The sequence below is a fragment of the Poecilia mexicana genome, unplaced genomic scaffold (assembly GCF_051168715.1).
Source record: "Poecilia mexicana isolate PSO_F unplaced genomic scaffold, ASM5116871v1 scaffold_4, whole genome shotgun sequence".
Lineage (NCBI taxonomy): Eukaryota > Metazoa > Chordata > Actinopteri > Cyprinodontiformes > Poeciliidae > Poecilia > Poecilia mexicana.
Window position 1 is genome coordinate 3,324,525 of NW_028263373.1, and position 19,410 is coordinate 3,343,934.

The 19,410-nt window shown below is 42.9% G+C and overlaps 1 protein-coding gene across 1 annotated transcript in view; it reads right to left on the reverse strand.

Moving 5' to 3' along the window:
- nfia (nuclear factor I/A) overlaps positions 1 to 19,410 on the reverse strand; it is a 67,595-nt gene that overhangs the window by 37,696 nt on the left and 10,489 nt on the right. The window contains exons 3-4 of the mRNA XM_088004807.1: positions 8,918 to 8,983; positions 854 to 928 (exon numbers count right to left, since the gene is read on the reverse strand). Coding sequence (XP_087860933.1) covers positions 854 to 928; positions 8,918 to 8,983 — 141 coding nt within the window. The remainder of the gene's footprint in view (positions 1 to 853; positions 929 to 8,917; positions 8,984 to 19,410) is intronic.

The window sequence follows — 19,410 nt, forward strand, 5'->3', positions numbered from 1 at the left end:
ACACACACACACACTCAGACAGAACATGCACTCTCCTGTACCCTAATCTATAAGTGATTCTTTCATCGCTGCATCGCTGCAAATGTGCTGACCCACACAATACACACCCACGCACACACACACACTGACAGGCTTTGTTTTGGTGTGTGTGTGAAAGAGACGATGTGTGTTTCAGCTTCAGGAGCCGCAGCAGAAACATTTAATCTGCATGGAGCTAAAAACCATCCAACATGGATGAAGACGGGGACATGGATGGACAGCAGGACCTGGACGTCTGATCCAGAAGACGACACGACAACACCAGCAGAGGGAGCTAGAGAGCAGAAAAACTGCTCAGCCATCAGATGGACTGCAGACCAACAGCTGGTTTCCATGACAACTGTCCTACAGCTGTGGTTCATAAAGGAGCGCCTCCAGGCTGTGTGCTTACACCTGTACTTTCCTCCAACCCAGGTGACAGAGGGGGACAGAGATAATAAAATAATTAAAATAATAAAACATGGAACTGGAGCAGGTCTGGTTCTGGTCAAAACTGGGAGTAACAGAATGATCGAGAACTAAGCAACAAAAGATTAACTAAAAATCCATCTGAGTTATTAACCAACAATAAATAATGGAACAGAATTTATTAAAAATAAAATTAAATAAAAATATTTAGACAGACAAAATAATATGAAACACAAGGAAAACAGAAAAATATAATAAAACAATAAAATTAATAAAAGCACAAATTAAATAAAAATGAAAACAATTTAAAAGTTTAATAATAAAATAATAATTTGCTGAGCCAATCGCAGAGCAGCTGTCACTAACGGACCAATCAGAGAGAAGGAAGAGAAAGAGCTACACTCACTCTGGGAGACTCGGACGAGTTCAGCCACGGTGAAGACTCCAGGTGTGACAAAGCTGTCCTGGAATCCCAGGTGACCTGCAGAGGAAGAGGAGGAGGAGGAAGAGTTCACTGATCCTGCTCTTCAGGTGGAACATCACAGGTTTCCATGGAAACATCCAGGATTACTCAGTTATTGTGAATCAGTCCAGTTCAGTCCCATTTATAACAGAGCCAGTGGTATTAGCGCAGCAGTCAGAGGAACCTGAACAGAACCCGGCTCCGTGTCTGGATGTACAGATCCAAACCAGCTGAGTGGATCAGTTATCAGAGCCGAGACTTTATTTAAAAAAAATAACAGTAACACTTTATTTGACGGGGTGTGAATAAGACTGAAATGACATAACACCTGTCATGAACATGAATGAGCCTTCATGAATATTTATGACTGTTGTCATAAAGTGTCATTCGTTAAATCATGACACTCTTAATACAAAGTTGACATTATTCAAAATGTCTTTGGTATGACAACTTGACATTAACCAAGAAATCATCATATGTCATAAATATGTCATAATAATGTCATTAAGTGTTATTACAGTGTCAAAAGCTTTAATGAAACAGTAATTAATATTTATCCCTACCTGAAATAAAGCAGAACAAGTAGGACCAACAATAAAGATTTCATTAAGCTTTATTACACTGTCAAATGATTTAATAACAGAGTCATTAATAATTCCTCTTACATCAAGTGGAACAAGTAGCACCAGTTATAAAGATGTCATTAAAGTGTCATTACAGTGTCAAGTGCTATATTAACATAGTCATTAATGTTAAGTCTTACCTTAAATGAAGTGAAACACACTGGACTACTTATAACTACCATCATAGCTGTAGAACAAACCCTTTGTACATTGGAATAAAACAAAAGAAAACTTGTTCTTCAAACAGAGGGTTTAACGTCTGGTCAGTATGTTGTTACTCTGAAATACTGATTGAAAAACTAAAACAGAATTACTTAATCTGTAACCTAAGGAAATAGGTTCTTTCAACAGTCCTAATATGTTTTGCTCTGATTGTGTCAGCCAGCTCCTTCGTCATAGTCTTCCTCTAACACTCTAAAAACAGGTTTTTTTAGAGCGTTAGATTGTTGTGTTAATTTTCTGGAAGCAGCTCTTTAAAGGTGTCCGGAAATGCTCAGAAATTACAGCTGTTCTTGCCATGGTTGTGGTCAGTGTTAATCATGGCGAAAGCCTTTTCATGAATTCAAACTTGGTGAATCTCTTCTGGACATTCTCATAGTCGGTGATGACTCAATTCATTGTGGTCACTTAAAAAAAGAACAAGAACAAAAAACAATGTCATCATATTTCAGCATTTATTTAAATACCATTTCAAAAATGTCCCTTGCTGCACACTGTCAGAATGGTAGACTGGCAGACAAATGCCTAGTTAACATGACTGGTTGTTATAAAGTGCAATACAAGTATTTCTTAATACAAGTGGAATAATAACTGGAGCTGAACAAAATTATTCTGATCAAATATTTGTCTGGCAGAAGTTCAGACAGACTGCCACTGTTATTCAGATTACATCATTTAACATATAGTTTTAGGCACATGAATGCATCTTTTTACTTAATGAGCATTCTAAATTATTTCTAACCAGATACTCTAACTTAGGGTTGTTTGCAAGAAGCTTATAGATAAATAAATAAATAGATTTAACACCAGTTTTTAGTTGTCTAAAACGTAACTTAACTCAGCTGGTGAATGTTGATTCCTGCTCCCCATTCCCCACTTACCTGGCTGTCCCACCCCACTTCACATAGTGAAAATATTAACACAAAAACAACTTACCTAATTATCTTTGGGAATATTTAATCTACTTCTTTCTCTTTGGTCAAACAGGAACTTCTTTCTCTGGTGGTTGGTCCTTATTATCATCCTCCACACTCGTAGCATGTCTTCATTAGCCAACTTTGTCCCCCCCACCATGTGTCCTAGGCTAACATGGGTCTTCATGTGGCTAAAGTTGCCAAAGCAAAGAACACAAGCACTGTGTCACATCAGCCAAGTCGCTAAATAATGCACATAAAGGATAACTTTGACTAATATATTAGCAAATAATTTGCTACATTAAAATTGGAGGGAAAAAACCAATTGGTCTGCCTTTAAAATATGTTTAATATTAAGGGCTAATGTTACAGTAATGGAGTTTAATAACTTTAGCTTACATTAACTAAGGTAGGATTGGTTTGAATTGCTTATAGCTAACATTACAGAGAAAGAGAACATAGTCAATGTTATTTTCTCAAAGAAAATATAAAGTTAATAAGACACATACCTCATATGTATTAGGTGTCAAACTTCGGCTTCTTTTTAAACAGGAGGTCTGGCTCATAGACATAATATAAGAGTAGACCCCGCATTGGCCGCTCCGGTGCAGGAAACACAGCGGCCATCTTGGAGCGGTATACCCTCCTACTTTGCTCAACCAAAACAGCAGAAGATGCCTCAGCACTGAGGGATATTGTTGTTCTGGTCGATGGATTATTGATGTGAGGGCTCCACAGACAACATTTCACAAGTAAGATGGACATATTATTGTGTATATATTGTGATTAGAATATTACTTTACTGTATTTATGTCCACCGGCGAGATACCAGCTAATATTAGCTACAGTGCTTGGTGTAATACGGGTTCAGCCCCGCTATGAAGGCTAACTGAGATTCTGTTAATCTAAAAAAATTAATTATTCTCTAACATTGACTTAGATTATCTGACACAAGGGCCTATATTAGAAATGAAACAATATAACACATATTATAAAACTTATATTATGTGTTATAACATTCACCGGCAAAGTTTACACAGGTGGTAAAGACTATTATTTATATTCTTTCACTAGTAAGATACATCCTAAATCTTCTGCTTTTGTTTCGAAGGTTTCCTAAAGACACGATGTGAGGAAGAAGAGGGAGAAATCTATAAAGAGAGACGGATTCACTGCAGCACGGATGAATCTCACCGGATTTTGGACTCGATCTCAGCTCCTGAATCTCTGAAGCTGGAAATCCTCGTTTGAAATACATACATTATATATGTATATACATATATACATACGTATATGTATATATGACTGAATTTCACTGATCTGGGATTACATTTTAATGTTGACTCAGTTCATATATATACCTATGATATCCTTGACAATACTTTAAGATATGTATGTTAGACCAGCATGGATCTATATATCAGGACAAATCTAAAATGCTGGGACTAAAGTGATGGGCACACTTTGGCAGGCCCCTTAAAATTTCTGCAGGAATTTTCTAGTTATTGGGGCCTGCCATAAGCAATGCATAGGGAGAGCAGTGACTGACCTGCAAAGGTCAGTCACTGCCTCCATGCATTGCATGGCAGGCACCTATTAATCTACACCCAATAGAATGTCTCTTTATATCTTTATTTTTCTTCCATCACCATTAATGCGGCTTGTACCGCTGCGTGCCCACCCACAAAAGTGGTATCAAAATGTGCGGCTCGATCCCGGCATTGGAGCTATTATTTTTATTGGGATTCTGTGTAAAAATGACGACATAAATTGAGAAAAACGAAAAAACTTGAGTCTGAGGAACTCACAGCATCACTAAGATTTCTCTCTGAAACACACACACAGGACAGTGGAGGTCTGACTCCAAAACTCTGTTTAACTCCCCCTCACAGGCACAAATAGCGGCCTATTGATCTCAAAGTTGGTCATGACATAGATACACATGCCTGCTCCCGTAAATTGTTTTCAAAATTTTCCTAGGGCTTATGGTTTTTTTGTCAGGATCCTGGAGACCGACGCTGGGTGTCTCACAAGTATAGAAACCTGACTATCTGACGAGAGAGCCAGCCCAGGTGCAGATAATTAATTACCATAGCAACGGGTCCTAGACAGAGGCAGTGAGTATTCCCACAGCGCTGAATCTGATCTCACAATGCATTGTGGGAAGAATACATATTTCCTGTGACTTTTCATGTTTTGCTTACATAAAATTATTATTTGTCTGAATTTTTTAGTGTAAATTAAAATCCTTAGTATGAAAATGTATTATTATTTTTTTAGAAATAAAGAATTACCAACTTTCTTCATGTTTTTTTTTTTTTTTTTTTAATTTTGAACCATGAGTGAGAACAAAATGTGCGAAGCTTATAGTTGTCAGTCTCGGACTCAACTTCATTGACTCGGGATTTAGCCATTGCATTTTAATGGTGACTCATTTAATATTTATCCCTATGATGTATTGAAAATACTGTAAGATATTTATGTTAGGCTGGTATGCATCTATTTATCAGGACAAATCTAAAACAATGGGACTAAAGTGATGGGTACACTTTGGCAGGCCCCTTAAAATTTCTGCAGGAATTTTCTAGTTCAATATTAATCATTTTTTATTAGTGTTTGTATAGTTATATAAATATGTATTGATATTACTAAATAATTTATTAAATAAATTATGAACGGCTGTGTAATTTGTAATATGCTCTTCATACATCGATATCAGAATATTCCATTCCTATTCTATTGTTATAGCCACTAAGTATATTTAAATATGATGAACTATGTATTAAAAACATACTTAAAAAATACAATTGTTTATAAATGTAGCTTTGATAGATGTTTGAATTTGGTTTACAGTAACAAAAAAGTGTGTTATGATCGATTAAATCCGCTGATACGTCATTGTGCTGCTAAACACATAACGCTGAGTGGAGTGGTGGACCGCTCCAAGATGGCCGCCCTAAATCTCGTCTCACTCCGGAAGTGAAGGGGGCGCTATTTCCTATATTATCCGTGTTCTCCCATTTTAATTTTCTTTTGAAATCTGTGATATAGCTTCAACTGTAGGAAGGAGTTTCACTCTCAGCATGTAATTCAACTTCTCTTTTTTTATTTACTTCAGCGCAGCTCACAGCTTTTAACAAATTCCATAGCTTTCTGTGTACTTCTAAATCTGCTTCTTAGTCGCATCTTTTCGGGCCTACTACTGCCTCTAGTGGCGTGGGGGTGGTAGCACAACTAATATAATTATGTCACTAAACGAGAATACCACAAAATCTTTATTATTTACTAGTCTTATTATAAATAATATCTATATATCTAAATCACTTATAAGAGGAAGAAAAGAAATAAGACATGAAAAACAACATTATCAACAATAAAAATACTGTATACAATATATACATAAGAAATTTAATTGAGCAAAAGTCAATAACGAACAAATTAATTAGGTTCACAGACGAATAGCCAGGGTTGTTAAACAAGCAATAATCCACATTTTTGTTTTGTTGGTAGAGTCCTATATATAGGAAAAAATATGATTAAATTATTTAGTCTTCCAAGGTGGAAATTTTTCTTTGACTCTAAAACAATAAAATAAAACTCATTAATAGAATCACAATATCAACAATTTGTTCATAAAGTAAACGTTTAGCATGCTACAGGTAAATGTTATCATTTAATTTGGCTAAGAATAATTATTGCACTGTCAATGAATGACTTCTAATAGATGTTCTATAGTTACCAGAGGAACACAAAAAAGAGGATGGATGCTCTAAACAGTTTAGACAGAGTTGTTTTTGGTTTCACCACTATTTACCTACTATTTTTCCTGCCATTCAAAGTATTCTTAAAAGATTGTCTGTTAGTCTGCAGCTCATGTGACCAAACCAGCCGAAGAGATGAAAAGCTAAAGCCCTCAACAGTTAAAACTTGAGATGACTTAAAACTTAAGTTAAATGTTTAAGTTTTAACATTTGAACTCATTGTTAAAATGCTAACATTACTTAACTAGAGGTAATGTTAGCTAATGTTTCCTCTAACTAACTAGAGGTTTTGCACGAGTTGCACTTGTTAGGTAACACCAAGATCACTGGGTCTTCTTAAAAGATAGAGTGACGTCTCTTAAAAATGTAGCCAGAGTTTTCAGCAAAATTGGACAGCTGACTGTCCAGGAATGATCCAAGGTATTTAAAATTTGCCATAGTTTCAACAGGTTGGCCAACGAGTGAAACTGGAACCACTTTCAGGTTTTGTTTATGTCATTTAATTAGCTCTGCTTCCTTAAGACAATTAAAAGGTATGTTGTTTTGTGAGGGACTTCATCTTTTGCGATTCTAGTTATGCGAGAATTAACAATAAATAATATAGACTTTGGTATTCTGATTTAGCAATGTATTTATATTAGTTGTGCTACGACCACCACGCCACTAGAGGCAGTAGCAGGCCCAAAAAGATGCGAAAAAGGAGCAGATTTAGAAGTACACAGAAAGCAACGGAAATTGTTAAAAGCTGTGAGCTGCGCTGAAGAAAATAAAAGAGAGAAGTTCAAATACATGCTGAGAGAGAAACTCCTTCCTAAAGATAAAGCTATATTACAGATTTAAAAAGAAAATTAAAACGGCAGACCGCGGATAATATAGAAAATAGCGCCCCCTTCACTTACGGAGTGCAATGGTTCCATTTCCAAATAAGGTAAGAGACTGACAGTGGTCCGTCCCGCCCCTTTCTGTTTGCTGCAGCGAGGTCCTTCTCCATGAGGGTCTATTCTTTTATTATGTCTATGGTCTGGCCGTTATAACTTGTGTTAGGTTTGCCCCACAATATGGAAGATTTCTTCTTCACCAACACACTGCACGCCTGTCAGTGCACTGCTGCCTCTCACTGGTGGAGATGGTGTATTGCACTACTTAAAACAGCCTTAAATAATGTTTCAAATGCTAAGTTCATAAGTGGGTTGTAGACATCTTGCTGTAAAACTTTAGGATCAATTAAATTAAGAAATTTAAGACTAAAAAAATGGCCGAGCTATATAATATTACCACATAAAGCTAGATAATTTTAAAAGTTTAATCAGTAATACTTTAATAAATTTATGTCAGATCATGATTTCTTGGTTAATGTCAAGTTGTCATAACAAAGACATTTTGAATAATGTCAACTTTGTATTAAAAGTGTCATGATTTACCGAATGACGCTTTATGACAACAGTCATTAATGTTCATGAAGGCTTATTCATGTTCATGGCAGGTGTTATGTCGTGTTTATGATGGTGTCATGTCAGTCTTATTCACCCCCCGTCAAATAAAGTGTTACCAAACTAACTACATAAATTTTAATGCATTAAAACTTCAATGTAATTATCACATTTTCTTCTGTTTAACAAGCAAAAGTCAAAGGTTAGAACCTTTGACTTTTGCTTGCTCCTTGAAGTCTGATTCTCAAAGTAGCATTTGCTACTCCCGCAAATCTCACGCGCAGCTAACCGCTAACAGCAATGGAAGCGCCTTCTCGGTTCATTTCTGCTTCTACACGATCTGATGCTGGAAAACATTACTGCTGCTAAAAGCAGTTAGCCTATCAGGAGCTATGCTAGCTCAAAGTAGCATCTGAAAGCTAAACAGCTAATGCTAATGTCAGTGTCCACAGTCCACATTTCTAAAGAAGTTCCATGAATGATCAGAAAAACTCTGGAAAGATGAATGGAAAGGAAAACACTTTGGTCCGATCTGATGGAGAACCTGAAATATGTCTGATGTTCGGCTCTGATGGACATTTACTCAACAACTTAGCAGCAAAAAGGTCTTGGGATTAAAAATGTTGTTTATTTTGTTGATACATAGTTTGATTAAAATGCAATTAATTAATTAAGACCATGAAATTAAATACATAAGATTTTTTAATCCAGTCCCCCCATTAATTACTACACCTTTCCTGCAGTGACGGTGGGCGGGGCTATGAGTGATGGTGGGCGGGGCTATGAGTGGCGGTGGGCGGGGCTATGAGTGATGGTGGGCGGGGCTATTAGCAGGCTGCAGGCTGAGGAACGATTCCCAGCTGTCGGCTCTAGAGTTTGTCTGAGAACATGTAACGGAGCTGCAGTCAAGGACCAACACACACACAGATAAACCAGAAGGATTTCTTCACACATAGCTCTGCTCAGGAATATGTGAGATCAGAAGAGTCAAACTCAGCCTGGCTCGCAAGTGTGTGTGTGTGTGTGTGTGTGTGTGTGTGTGTGTGTGTGTGTATCTCACCGTTCTCTGGCTGCTCCTTGATGTCTGATTCGCTGGCCTGGTTGGGGCTTTCTGATTGGCTGGTTTCTGGAGAGAAAACAGACAAACTACGATGAGGAAGGAGAGCTGGAAAACACACTCAGTGAGAGGCACGGTGAGTTCACTGACAGCTGGGATGTTAGAGTTCTCTGACTCTTGAAAGCAGCAGCAGAACCTGGTCTGGTCCACTGAGGAAGACGGACCTGAACCAAAACCAGAACCACAAGTGTCCCCTGTAGGATAAATCAGTTAGGGTTAGGTTTGTCCTCCAGTTTTTCTTTTCCTCCTGAGATGATTTAAGGGCTTCAGGTCCATCGATCAGCTGCAGCAGAACCTGGGAGAGGCGGGAGGGAGGGTCTCCTCAGGTGGAATCAGCTGACTGAAACTTTTCCTCTTTCCTTCCCATTTGATCCCAGTTGTCTCTGAACTCATCATGTAATTCTAGCTGCCTGCCACCAGGCTGTGCTGTGCTTTGACTAGACCCCCCCACCCCTCAGGGGAACAGAGGGCAGCATTCATCAGGCCTGTTAGCATGCGGCTCACCGTGTCATCCTGCTTCAGCTGCTTAAAACAAAGAGCATCAGCCTGAAACCATGGCAACTGGAGGGAGGGGGAGGGGGCTCTACCCCTAGCACCCACCCCCATCTGCCCCCATTCATCAGTTAGCAGGTTAATTAAATATGCTAATGAAGCGTGGGAGCAGACAGTCTGCCTACAGGGGCTGGACCATCTGCAGAACCAGAATCAGAACCAGAACAGGACCAGGACCGGATCTTTGGCTGTCCGGATCGGTTAGAACATGTGGTAGCATCATCCCTGTCCTGTGTTCCCAGCAGTATTCCTGACTTTCTCTGTAGTTCTTGTCGTTGCAGCAGAACTTGTTCTGACCCACTCATTCTGGGAAATCTGCTACCTGGGTCAGAAGTAGATATGCAGAACCCAAACAATGCTGGTTTGGATGAAAGTCTCCATGTGGAAACATTCGATCTCGGCAGTTACGGATCCACAGACGATCCAGAACTGCCGGATCCAGGAGGAATTTCTCACTGGTTCTGCTGTGTGGGTTTGGGTCACTTGGTTCCATTCAGGAATAGAACCTGAGGCCAGAACAGGCAGCGAGAATACCGAGCTTCAGAACCAGCGGGAGCTGAGTCAGACCGGTTGTGAACGGAGAGGGAGGATGATCATCTTGTTTTAATATTCTGTTCTGTTTTTCCTCCAAAACCAAAACCAAAGGAGCTCCAGTAGACCCGGTTCGTCTCCAGCAGAACCAGCTGCTGGTTCTACGGATGTTCGTCATTTACTGGGTTCTGCTAACGATCCAACGGGGTCCACACTTGGGCTCTGATCATTTGGGTCAGCCTCAGCTGCTGATCTGGACTCCTCTGGTTTTCTGCAGCAGCGAGAAGGATCTGAACTTGTATATCTATGTGAAGAAGGAAAAATTAGATCAGTGTTAGTTTCGATCTGACAAACGCTCTGAAACTGACGACTCTCAATAAATCTGCTCTCACTAAATCTGCTCTCACTAAATCTGCTCTCACTCAGTCTGCGCTCACTCAGTCTGCTCTCACTCAGTCTGCTCTCACTAAATCTGCTCTCACTAAATCTGCTCTCACTAAATCTGCTCTCACTCAGTCTGCGCTCACTCAGTCTGCTCTCACTCAGTCTGCTCTCACTAAATCTGCTCTCACTAAATCTGCTCTCACTAAATCTGCTCTCACTCAACCTGCTCTCAATCAGTCTGCTCTCACTCAGTCTGCTCTCACTCTGTCTGCTCTCACTAAATCTGCTCTCACTAAATCTGCTCTCACTCAACCTGCTCTCAATCAGTCTGCTCTCACTCTGTCTGCTCTCACTAAATCTGCTCTCACTAAATCTGCTCTCACTCAACCTGCTCTCAATCAGTCTGCTCTCACTCTGTCTGCTCTCACTAAATCTGCGCTCACTCAACCTGCTCTCACTCAACCTGCTCTAACTCTGTCTGCTCTCACTAAATCTGCTCTCACTCTGTCTGCGCTCACTCAACCTGCTCTCACTCAGTCTGCTCTCACTTAAACTATTCTCACTCAGTCTGCTCTCACTAAATATGCTCTCACTAAATCTGCTCTCACCGAATCTGCTCTCACTGAATCTGCTCTCTCTCAGTCTGCTCTCACTAAATCTCCTCTCACTCTGTCTGCGCTCACTCTACCTGCTCTCAATCAGTCTGTTCTCACTTAAACTATTCTCACTCAGACTGCTCTCATTCAATCTGCTCTCACTCAGTCTGCTCTCACTAAATCTGCTCTCACTGAATCTGCTCTCACTGAATCTGCTCTCACTAAATATGATCTCACTTAAACTATTCTCAATCAGTCTTCTCTCACTAAATCTGCTCTCACTGAATCTGCTCTCACTGAATCTGCTCTCTCTCAGTCTGCTCTCACTAAATCTCCTCTCACTCTGTCTGCGCTCACTCTACCTGCTCTCAATCAGTCTGTTCTCACTTAAACTATTCTCACTCAGACTGCTCTCATTCAATCTGCTCTCACTCAGTCTGCTCTCACTAAATCTGCTCTCACTGAATCTGCTCTCACTGAATCTGCTCTCACTAAATATGATCTCACTTAAACTATTCTCAATCAGTCTTCTCTCACTAAATCTGCTCTCAGTCAATCTGCTCTCACTGAATATGCTCTCACTAAATCTGCTCTCTGTCAATCTGCTCTCACTGAATCTGCTCTCACTGAATCTGCTCTGACTCAGACTGCTCTCACTGAATCTGCTCTCATTCAGTCTTTTTTCCACTCAATCTGCTCTCACTTAAACTATTCTCACTCAGACTGCTCTCATTCAATCTGCTCTCACTAAATCTGCTCTCACTCAATCTACTCTCTCTCAGTCTTCTCTCACTTAAACTATTCTCAATCAGTCTGCTCTCACTAAATCTGCTCTCAGTGAATCTGCTTGTCACTAAATCTGCTCTCAATCTGCTCTCACTCAGTCTGCTCTCACTAAATATGTTCTCACTAAATCTGCTCTCACTGAATCTGCTTGTCACTAAATCTGCTCTCAATCTGCTCTCACTCAGTCTGCTCTCACTAAATCTGCTCACACTAAATCTGCTCACACTCAGTCTGCTCACACTCAGTCTGCTCTCACTAAATCTGCTCACACTAAATCTGCTCACACTCAGTCTGCTCTCACTAAATCTGCTCACACTAAATCTGCTCTCACTAAATCTGCTCTCACTAAATCTGCTCACACTCAGTCTGCTCTCACTAAATCTGCTCACACTAAATCTGCTCACACTCAGTCTGCTCTCACTAAATCTGCTCACACTCAGTCTGCTCTCACTAAATCTGCTCACACTAAATCTGCTCTCACTAAATCTGCTCACACTCAGTCTGCTCTCACTAAATCTGCTCACACTAAATCTGCTCTCACTAAATCTGCTCACACTCAGTCTGCTCTCACTAAATCTGCTCTCACTGAATCTGCTCTCACTAAATCTGCTCACACTCAGTCTGCTCACACTCAGTCTGCTCTCACTAAATCTGCTCACACTAAATCTGCTCACACTAAATCTGCTCACACTAAATCTGCTCACACTCAGTCTGCTCTCACTAAATCTGCTCACACTAAATCTGCTCACACTAAATCTGCTCACACTCAGTCTGCTCTCACTAAATCTGCTCTCACTAAATCTGCTCTCACTAAATCTGCTCACACTCAGTCTGCTCACACTCAGTCTGCTCTCACTAAATCTGCTCACACTAAATCTGCTCTCACTAAATCTGCTCACACTAAATCTGCTCACACTAAATCTGCTCACACTCAGTCTGCTCACACTCAGTCTGCTCTCACTAAATCTGCTCACACTAAATCTGCTCACACTAAATCTGCTCACACTAAATCTGCTCACACTAAATCTGCTCACACTCAGTCTGCTCTCACTAAATCTGCTCTCACTAAATCTGCTCTCACTAAATCTGCTCACACTCAGTCTGCTCACACTCAGTCTGCTCTCACTAAATCTGCTCTCACTAAATCTGCTCTCACTAAATCTGCTCTCACTGAATCTGCTCTCACTAAATCTGCTCTCACTGAATCTATCAGAGCGTTGTAAGATTGAAACAAAACAAATCTAATTATTGTCCCTTCACATAGATATACACGCTCAAATCTGTCTTGCTGCTCTGAACTTACTGCGTAGGTTTCACCTCTAAATTACACGAACACGGTTCTGGACCCAGTCTGGTGTGCATACACAGTGAACCCGCACCTGCAGGGTTCTGATGGCAGCGCAGCAGAACCACGGCTCGCCTCCATCTCTACACCAGCAGCAGCCATCTTGCCCCCCACGGGGGCATGGCCTATTTGGGTTTCAGTCTCTTCATGTTTGAACAGAATTGAGAGAAACAGACGTTTGCTGGACGAAGAAATGTCCAACGCTGCCAAGGAGACGCTGCCAACTGGAACACACACACCAACACACGCATCGTCAGAGACATCTTCATGTTTTCCGTCTCAGACACACTTTAACGTTTTCTGTCACAGTAACACCCTGCTCCGCCTCGCTGATGGAGTGTGTATGCTCTGTCTGTGTGTGTGTGCGTGTGTCTGGCAGCCATCTTAAAGCTTTGGCAACCATTTTGGAGCTTCTGTCTGTTTGCTTTGAGTTGCTGCCACTCGCTACTGTCTGCCAGAACAAAAGAGCTTCTGCCGTTAACAGCCGGTCTCACGAACACACACACACACACACACACACACACACACACACACTCACACAAGCAGACATATACACACACACGCTGAGTGTGTTCACCAACAAGTTCTCCAAACCTTCTAGCCCAGTTAAAGCTCTAAGGCTTCTCTACTGATGTGAACTAAAACCAGTGATTGTGATTGACCTCTGACCTTTGCTTCACTGGATTGGGACCACTGACACAAACGCCCAGTTTTGTAGAATCCAGAAGTGGCAGCCATATTAGTAGTTTTTATCATGTACCGTATTTTCAGCACTTTAAGGCGCACCTAAAAACCTTCAATTTCCTCAAAAGCCGACAGTGCGCCTTATATATGGACCAATATTGAGACACAACAGGTCTAGCAACTACGGTAAGCAGCCGCCGACTTCATTTTCGCCCGTAGAAGAAGAAGCGCATGGTGCATGCTGGGATAGTTGTCAGAATGCTGGTTTGTTATAAAGTTTGACTGACCTATCTACCTACCGACCGTCTATAATCAGGTCGTCTGCAGGTCGTTTAGCACCACGTTCTCCACCAACATGCTGTGTGCGAACGGAGAAGGGAGACCATCGTCCGGCCACGACCCGGCCCCAGAAGGCTCTCCTTGCCAACCGGAGTCGGACTGTTTTGTTGACATTTCCTTTAGTGCAGCTCCATCTAGTGGATGCATAACGTAACTCCAGCCTCTACTGCAGCGTCTATTCTATGCGCCTTATATATGAACAAAGTTTTAAAATAGGCCGTTCATTGAAGGTGCGCCTTATAGTGCAGAAAATATGGTAAATAAAAAGTGGACCGTCTCAGAACCACAACAGTTCTGGTTCAGAAGTGGCTTTAAGGTGGAGCCGCTCCAGAACCAGAACTAGGTTCAGATCCATCAGAACCAGAATCAGACTCAGGAACACCAGAGGAATGTTTCCTGGAGGTTTCAGTTTAACTGGACCTGGTTCTGAAATGATGAGACTCACTGTCTTGGTTCTTCAAACCTTCAGAATCAGAAGAGGAGGAAGAGGGTTCTACCCAAAACCCAGAGCGGTCCACATGGTTCAGTTCTGGTTCTGCTGGACCTTTGACTTCTAGTTACAAACAAAAAGACCAGACCCAGAAGATAAAGAACCATCGTTCTGCCTCAAACTCCCACAATGCCTTGCTTCACCTCCTCCGTCCAGCAGGAGCAGCAATGAGCTGCTCAGTTGCTGACAACTCAATGAGAAAAAAATGGCTTCCTGATCACTTCCTGAACTTCTGTCACTTCCTGTCCTTTACTTCCTTTATTTCTCCCAGTTTGTTGCTCCAGTCCTTCTTCCCTCTGTTGTTCAGCTCATCCTCTTCCTCATCTGCAGGCTGATCGATGCTTATCAGTTATTGATCACTGATAGATGCTGAATGTTCACAGCAGAGCACCAGCCAATCAGATCTCAAGGACGGATGAGACCTGCTCTGATTGGCTCTGGTGTTACAGACTTTCTTCTCTTTTTCCTCTCCGTCCCGACAGAACCGGAACCGGATGTCTGCGTCAGATAATACACACACACACACACACACGCACACGCACACACACACACACACACACACACAGTGGTGCTTTACCTACAGCCCTTCCACTATAGTCTGCTGCCAACTCTGATCCCATTAATCACAATGTGTGTGTGTGTGTGTGTGTGCGTGTGTGTGTGTGTGTGTATGTGTGTGTGTGTGTGTGTGTGTGTATGTGTGTGTGTGTGTGTAGTCCAGATGGATTGTGGTTCCCTCCAAAACAAGGAACAATCTTCAAAAGAGGTGCTCTTATTTTGAAGGGACAGGACTTCTAACCTGGAACGGGCCTCTAAGCCCTCAGGACCATGCTGCCGCCACCAAGAGGGCGGGTAGACAGATCCCTGAGGACAAAGCAGTTCATGGACAGAACCAGAACAGAACCCGGGTCCAGATCCAGCAGCTCACCACCACTGAATCTGGTTGGCATGTTGGCATGGTCAAAGGTCAAAGGTTCCGGTACAGGTTTCTGTCGTTCCTGAACGCCGCGTTGCCCAGCTGGTATCACTGAGGCATGCTGGGAAAGAAGGGATGAAGAGGAGGATGAAAAATGCGACCTTCAGTGTCTGTGTGGAAGGCGTGGAGAAGGAAAGGTCAAAGGTCAAAGTGGGGGCAGAGATGAAGCTGGAGGATGAAGGAAAAAGAGTGATGAAGATGAGGAAGAGGAGGGTGAATCCCGTTCCCCCAGCAGAAAATCAAAGCGAGGAAGAGGAGCGCACACACACACACACTGAGCCCAGCTCATCCCAGTACAGACTCCCAGTCTCCCATCAAGGCTTCCAGCTGAGCAGAGAGGATCATGGGAGATCCTGGAAGGACAGAACCGGTCAGAATCCAGCAGCAATTCAGAGTCGGACAGTCAGTGAATGCACCGTGTACCTGGACTCATCATCATCATCATCATCATCATTATCATCATCATCAATCTGATGAATCTGGAAAATGTCCAGCAGATTTTCTTCAGAACATCCAGAACCAGAACCCAATTATCTGGACTTGTCTTGCTGCAGGTTCAGTTCCTCCAGTGTCCAGCTGACGGCGCTGCTGCTGTTGTTATGGAAACAGCTGGTCAGGTGACCCGAAGCAGCTTAATCAGCTTCCTGTTTTTAGCACCAGCCGGTCCGATTGGGTCAGGAAGCAGAACCGGTAATCAGGTTAGAGGATTGGCTGCTAAGCAGGTCACCTGTAGGTTAGCTCCGCCCCTCCTCAGGTGGGACCTGAGCCCAACCCTAGCCCCTCTGGCTGACCTGTGACCTCCGAACGGTGGTGAAGAGTTGATGCTGCGGGATGCGCAGCAAGGGTCCCAAATGGCCTAGTCAAAGTCTGAAACAGCATAGCAGAAGACACAAACAGGATGAACACGGAACCGGTTCCAGAAAGTCAGCCATGCAGACTGGACCTGCCCAGCCCGGTCCGGTCCAATCAGGTCGCAGCTCGTCAGCCGGCCATGGCAGCTGACTTCCTGTCTGCAGCGCATTATTGATCGGTCAGAGTGAGACCTCTCAGCTCGCCGGCGGTGCGGGACGTGTCATCCCCCCAGAACACTCGGGTCCGTTTGAGAGCATCCTGGCAGAACCGGCCGCGCCGGCCCTTTAATATCTATCTTCAGAGTTGACAATCTTTGGAGCAATTAAAGCGATCGATGCGTCCAGAGAGGAGAGAGCCTCTTATCCCAGTAATAGCTCTCACTAAATAATGAATACAGGCCACACACACTCACACACACACACACACACACACACACACACACACACACACACACACACACACACACACACACACACACACCTCGCAGCGAGGCGCTGCATGGCTACACACACACCTCCTTGTGCTGCTCCTGATCCCTCCGATTTACAGATGCACCTGAATGCACCGCTGCTAACAGTTGACAGAAAACTACAGCTCCCAGCATGCCTTTCCTCTGCGACGCACCCTGGGTTCTGTTCTGTGCTGGGCCGGGTCAGAGGTCAAGCAGAGCAGAACATCATCTGCTTCGAGGAGAACCTGGAACCGCAGTGACAGGTAGGGGAGGGGCTCCTGAGATCTCCTTTCTGTGTGGCTGGACCCCCCCACCCACACACAGGGCTCCCCTCCTCTGACCCCCCACCCTCCAAAAAGTTTCTGCTGAAGACTGAAGGAATGCAGGAGAAGAAGAAGAGAGGTCCAGCAGCTGCACACACACACACACACACGCGCACACACACACACACACACACACACACACACACACACACACACACACACACACACACACGGCCAGCAGAGAGGTAGACATGATCCATCTGTAGCGGCGTTCCTCAGTGGGACGATCATTTTCCAGCAGAACTCGTCCCGACAAAGTCGGCATTATGTTCCTCTTCCTCCTCTTCATCTCCGTCTTCAACTGTGTGAAATAAGCAGTGTGTATGGGGGGGCAGGGATACAGATTACACTGCTGCTGATCTGAACCGCTCAGATAAGGTTAGCTTCAGGACAGAGGAAGAGGAGGAAGAGGAGGAAGAGGCCTGCTGTGGTTTCCTTGTGGATGTTTTTAAGGTTGAAAATCAGGAGAAAGGATGACTGCCAAGTTCAACATGGCGGCCAAAATGTGTAATTTTCTCATTAAGCTAAGAGTTGTTAGGGATGAACACTTTTTAAAATGTTTCTCCTGTGAAGTCACCATTTTTATACCTACATGCTAATGAACTGAAGCCACATCACAAGATGTCAATAGTTAGCTAAACTAGCAAGAGTTTGGCTTTGCTTCTTAGTTAAGTAAAATTAGGTAAACCATTAGCAGGAGCTAACAAAAGTGACAGTGAAGCATCTTTAAACTGCAGCGACGTTAGGAAGAACCGGACCAGTTCTTCCTTCCCGACCTGAGGGAACAGAACCGCAGCAGGACAGGTCACTGAGCAGACCGTTAAGAGCTCAGCGGTCCGGTCGGGTCCACAGAACATCCAGAATCGAATATCAGCTCTGGGTCTGGTTATGACAGAACCATTTATAGTCGGGCCGGCCGAGGGATGCTATCGTTTAAAAGGAATATGGAGGGGAATAATTTATGAAACCACACACACACAAACATACACAAACACACACACACTCTGAAACACACACACAGTCCCTCTGCAGTGCTGCTCTGTGAAGGGCAGACCTGAGATCAGCATTATGAGTGTGTGTGTGCGTGTGTGTGCTTCTGTATCTACAGCTCCTCCTGAAATACCAACAAGCGTGAGGTCGGTATCAGTGAACATGATCCGGCTCAGCAGGGACCAGAACCCAGAAACCCCATGGTTGGGCGGAGTCTGGATGCTGCTGACCAATCAGAGCGCAGGATGAAAAGGCGACATAAAAGAGAAAAGTCTGAAACGCAGTAAAGAGATCTGGTCCTGACTGTGTGAGGATCTGATTGTTCCGACCCGTTTCATCAGGACATTCTCAGAACTTTATGGTTCTGCGTTTAACAAAAGCAATGAGCCAACCAACCCGTTCGCTAACAGGATGCCTGGAAACCCTGGCTTCCTGTTCCCACCTTCCAAATGGACCGGCATGGGGCCATGTTCTGGTCCACTCCAGGTAACGGTGTGAGAAACTGAAGGGTCCTGAGGCGAGCTCCCTGAGGAACGCCACTAATATATAACCAACTGGCCGTCACCTGAACTCCACCAGGGAGGATGGAAGTCAATGAATAATAAATCAGAATAAACTAAATCAAATTAAATTGATAAGAATGATTTGATATTTAATGTCAATGTGTGTTAGAATAAAAACATTTCTTCGTTTTATCCCAGTTGGGGTAAATATGGACCATTTCTGTCTCTGTTAATTGGGCTGACAGAAAGAAATGATCACTTAGTCTGTTTTAGGTGCATCTACGGCAAGCAGATTCACATTTAATCACAAAGTCTGTATCATTGATGCTGCCATGGAAAAAACCATAGAAGAAGAGTCACATTATCTGACTGGGTTCACATCTTCAACACCACCATCATCATCTTCATCACCACTAAAGTTCCTTATTATGATCAGAACCCACAACATAGTATGTGTCAGGAAAATGGTCCCCACAAGGAATTACAAACACACACGCGCGCGCACACACACACACACACACACACACACACACATGAACCCTCAGAGTGAGAGGAGCTAAATGATGAGAGATCAGGGGCCTCTTGCATAAAACACTGTTTTCACACTAAAACTTGGCACAGGACAAATTTAGAA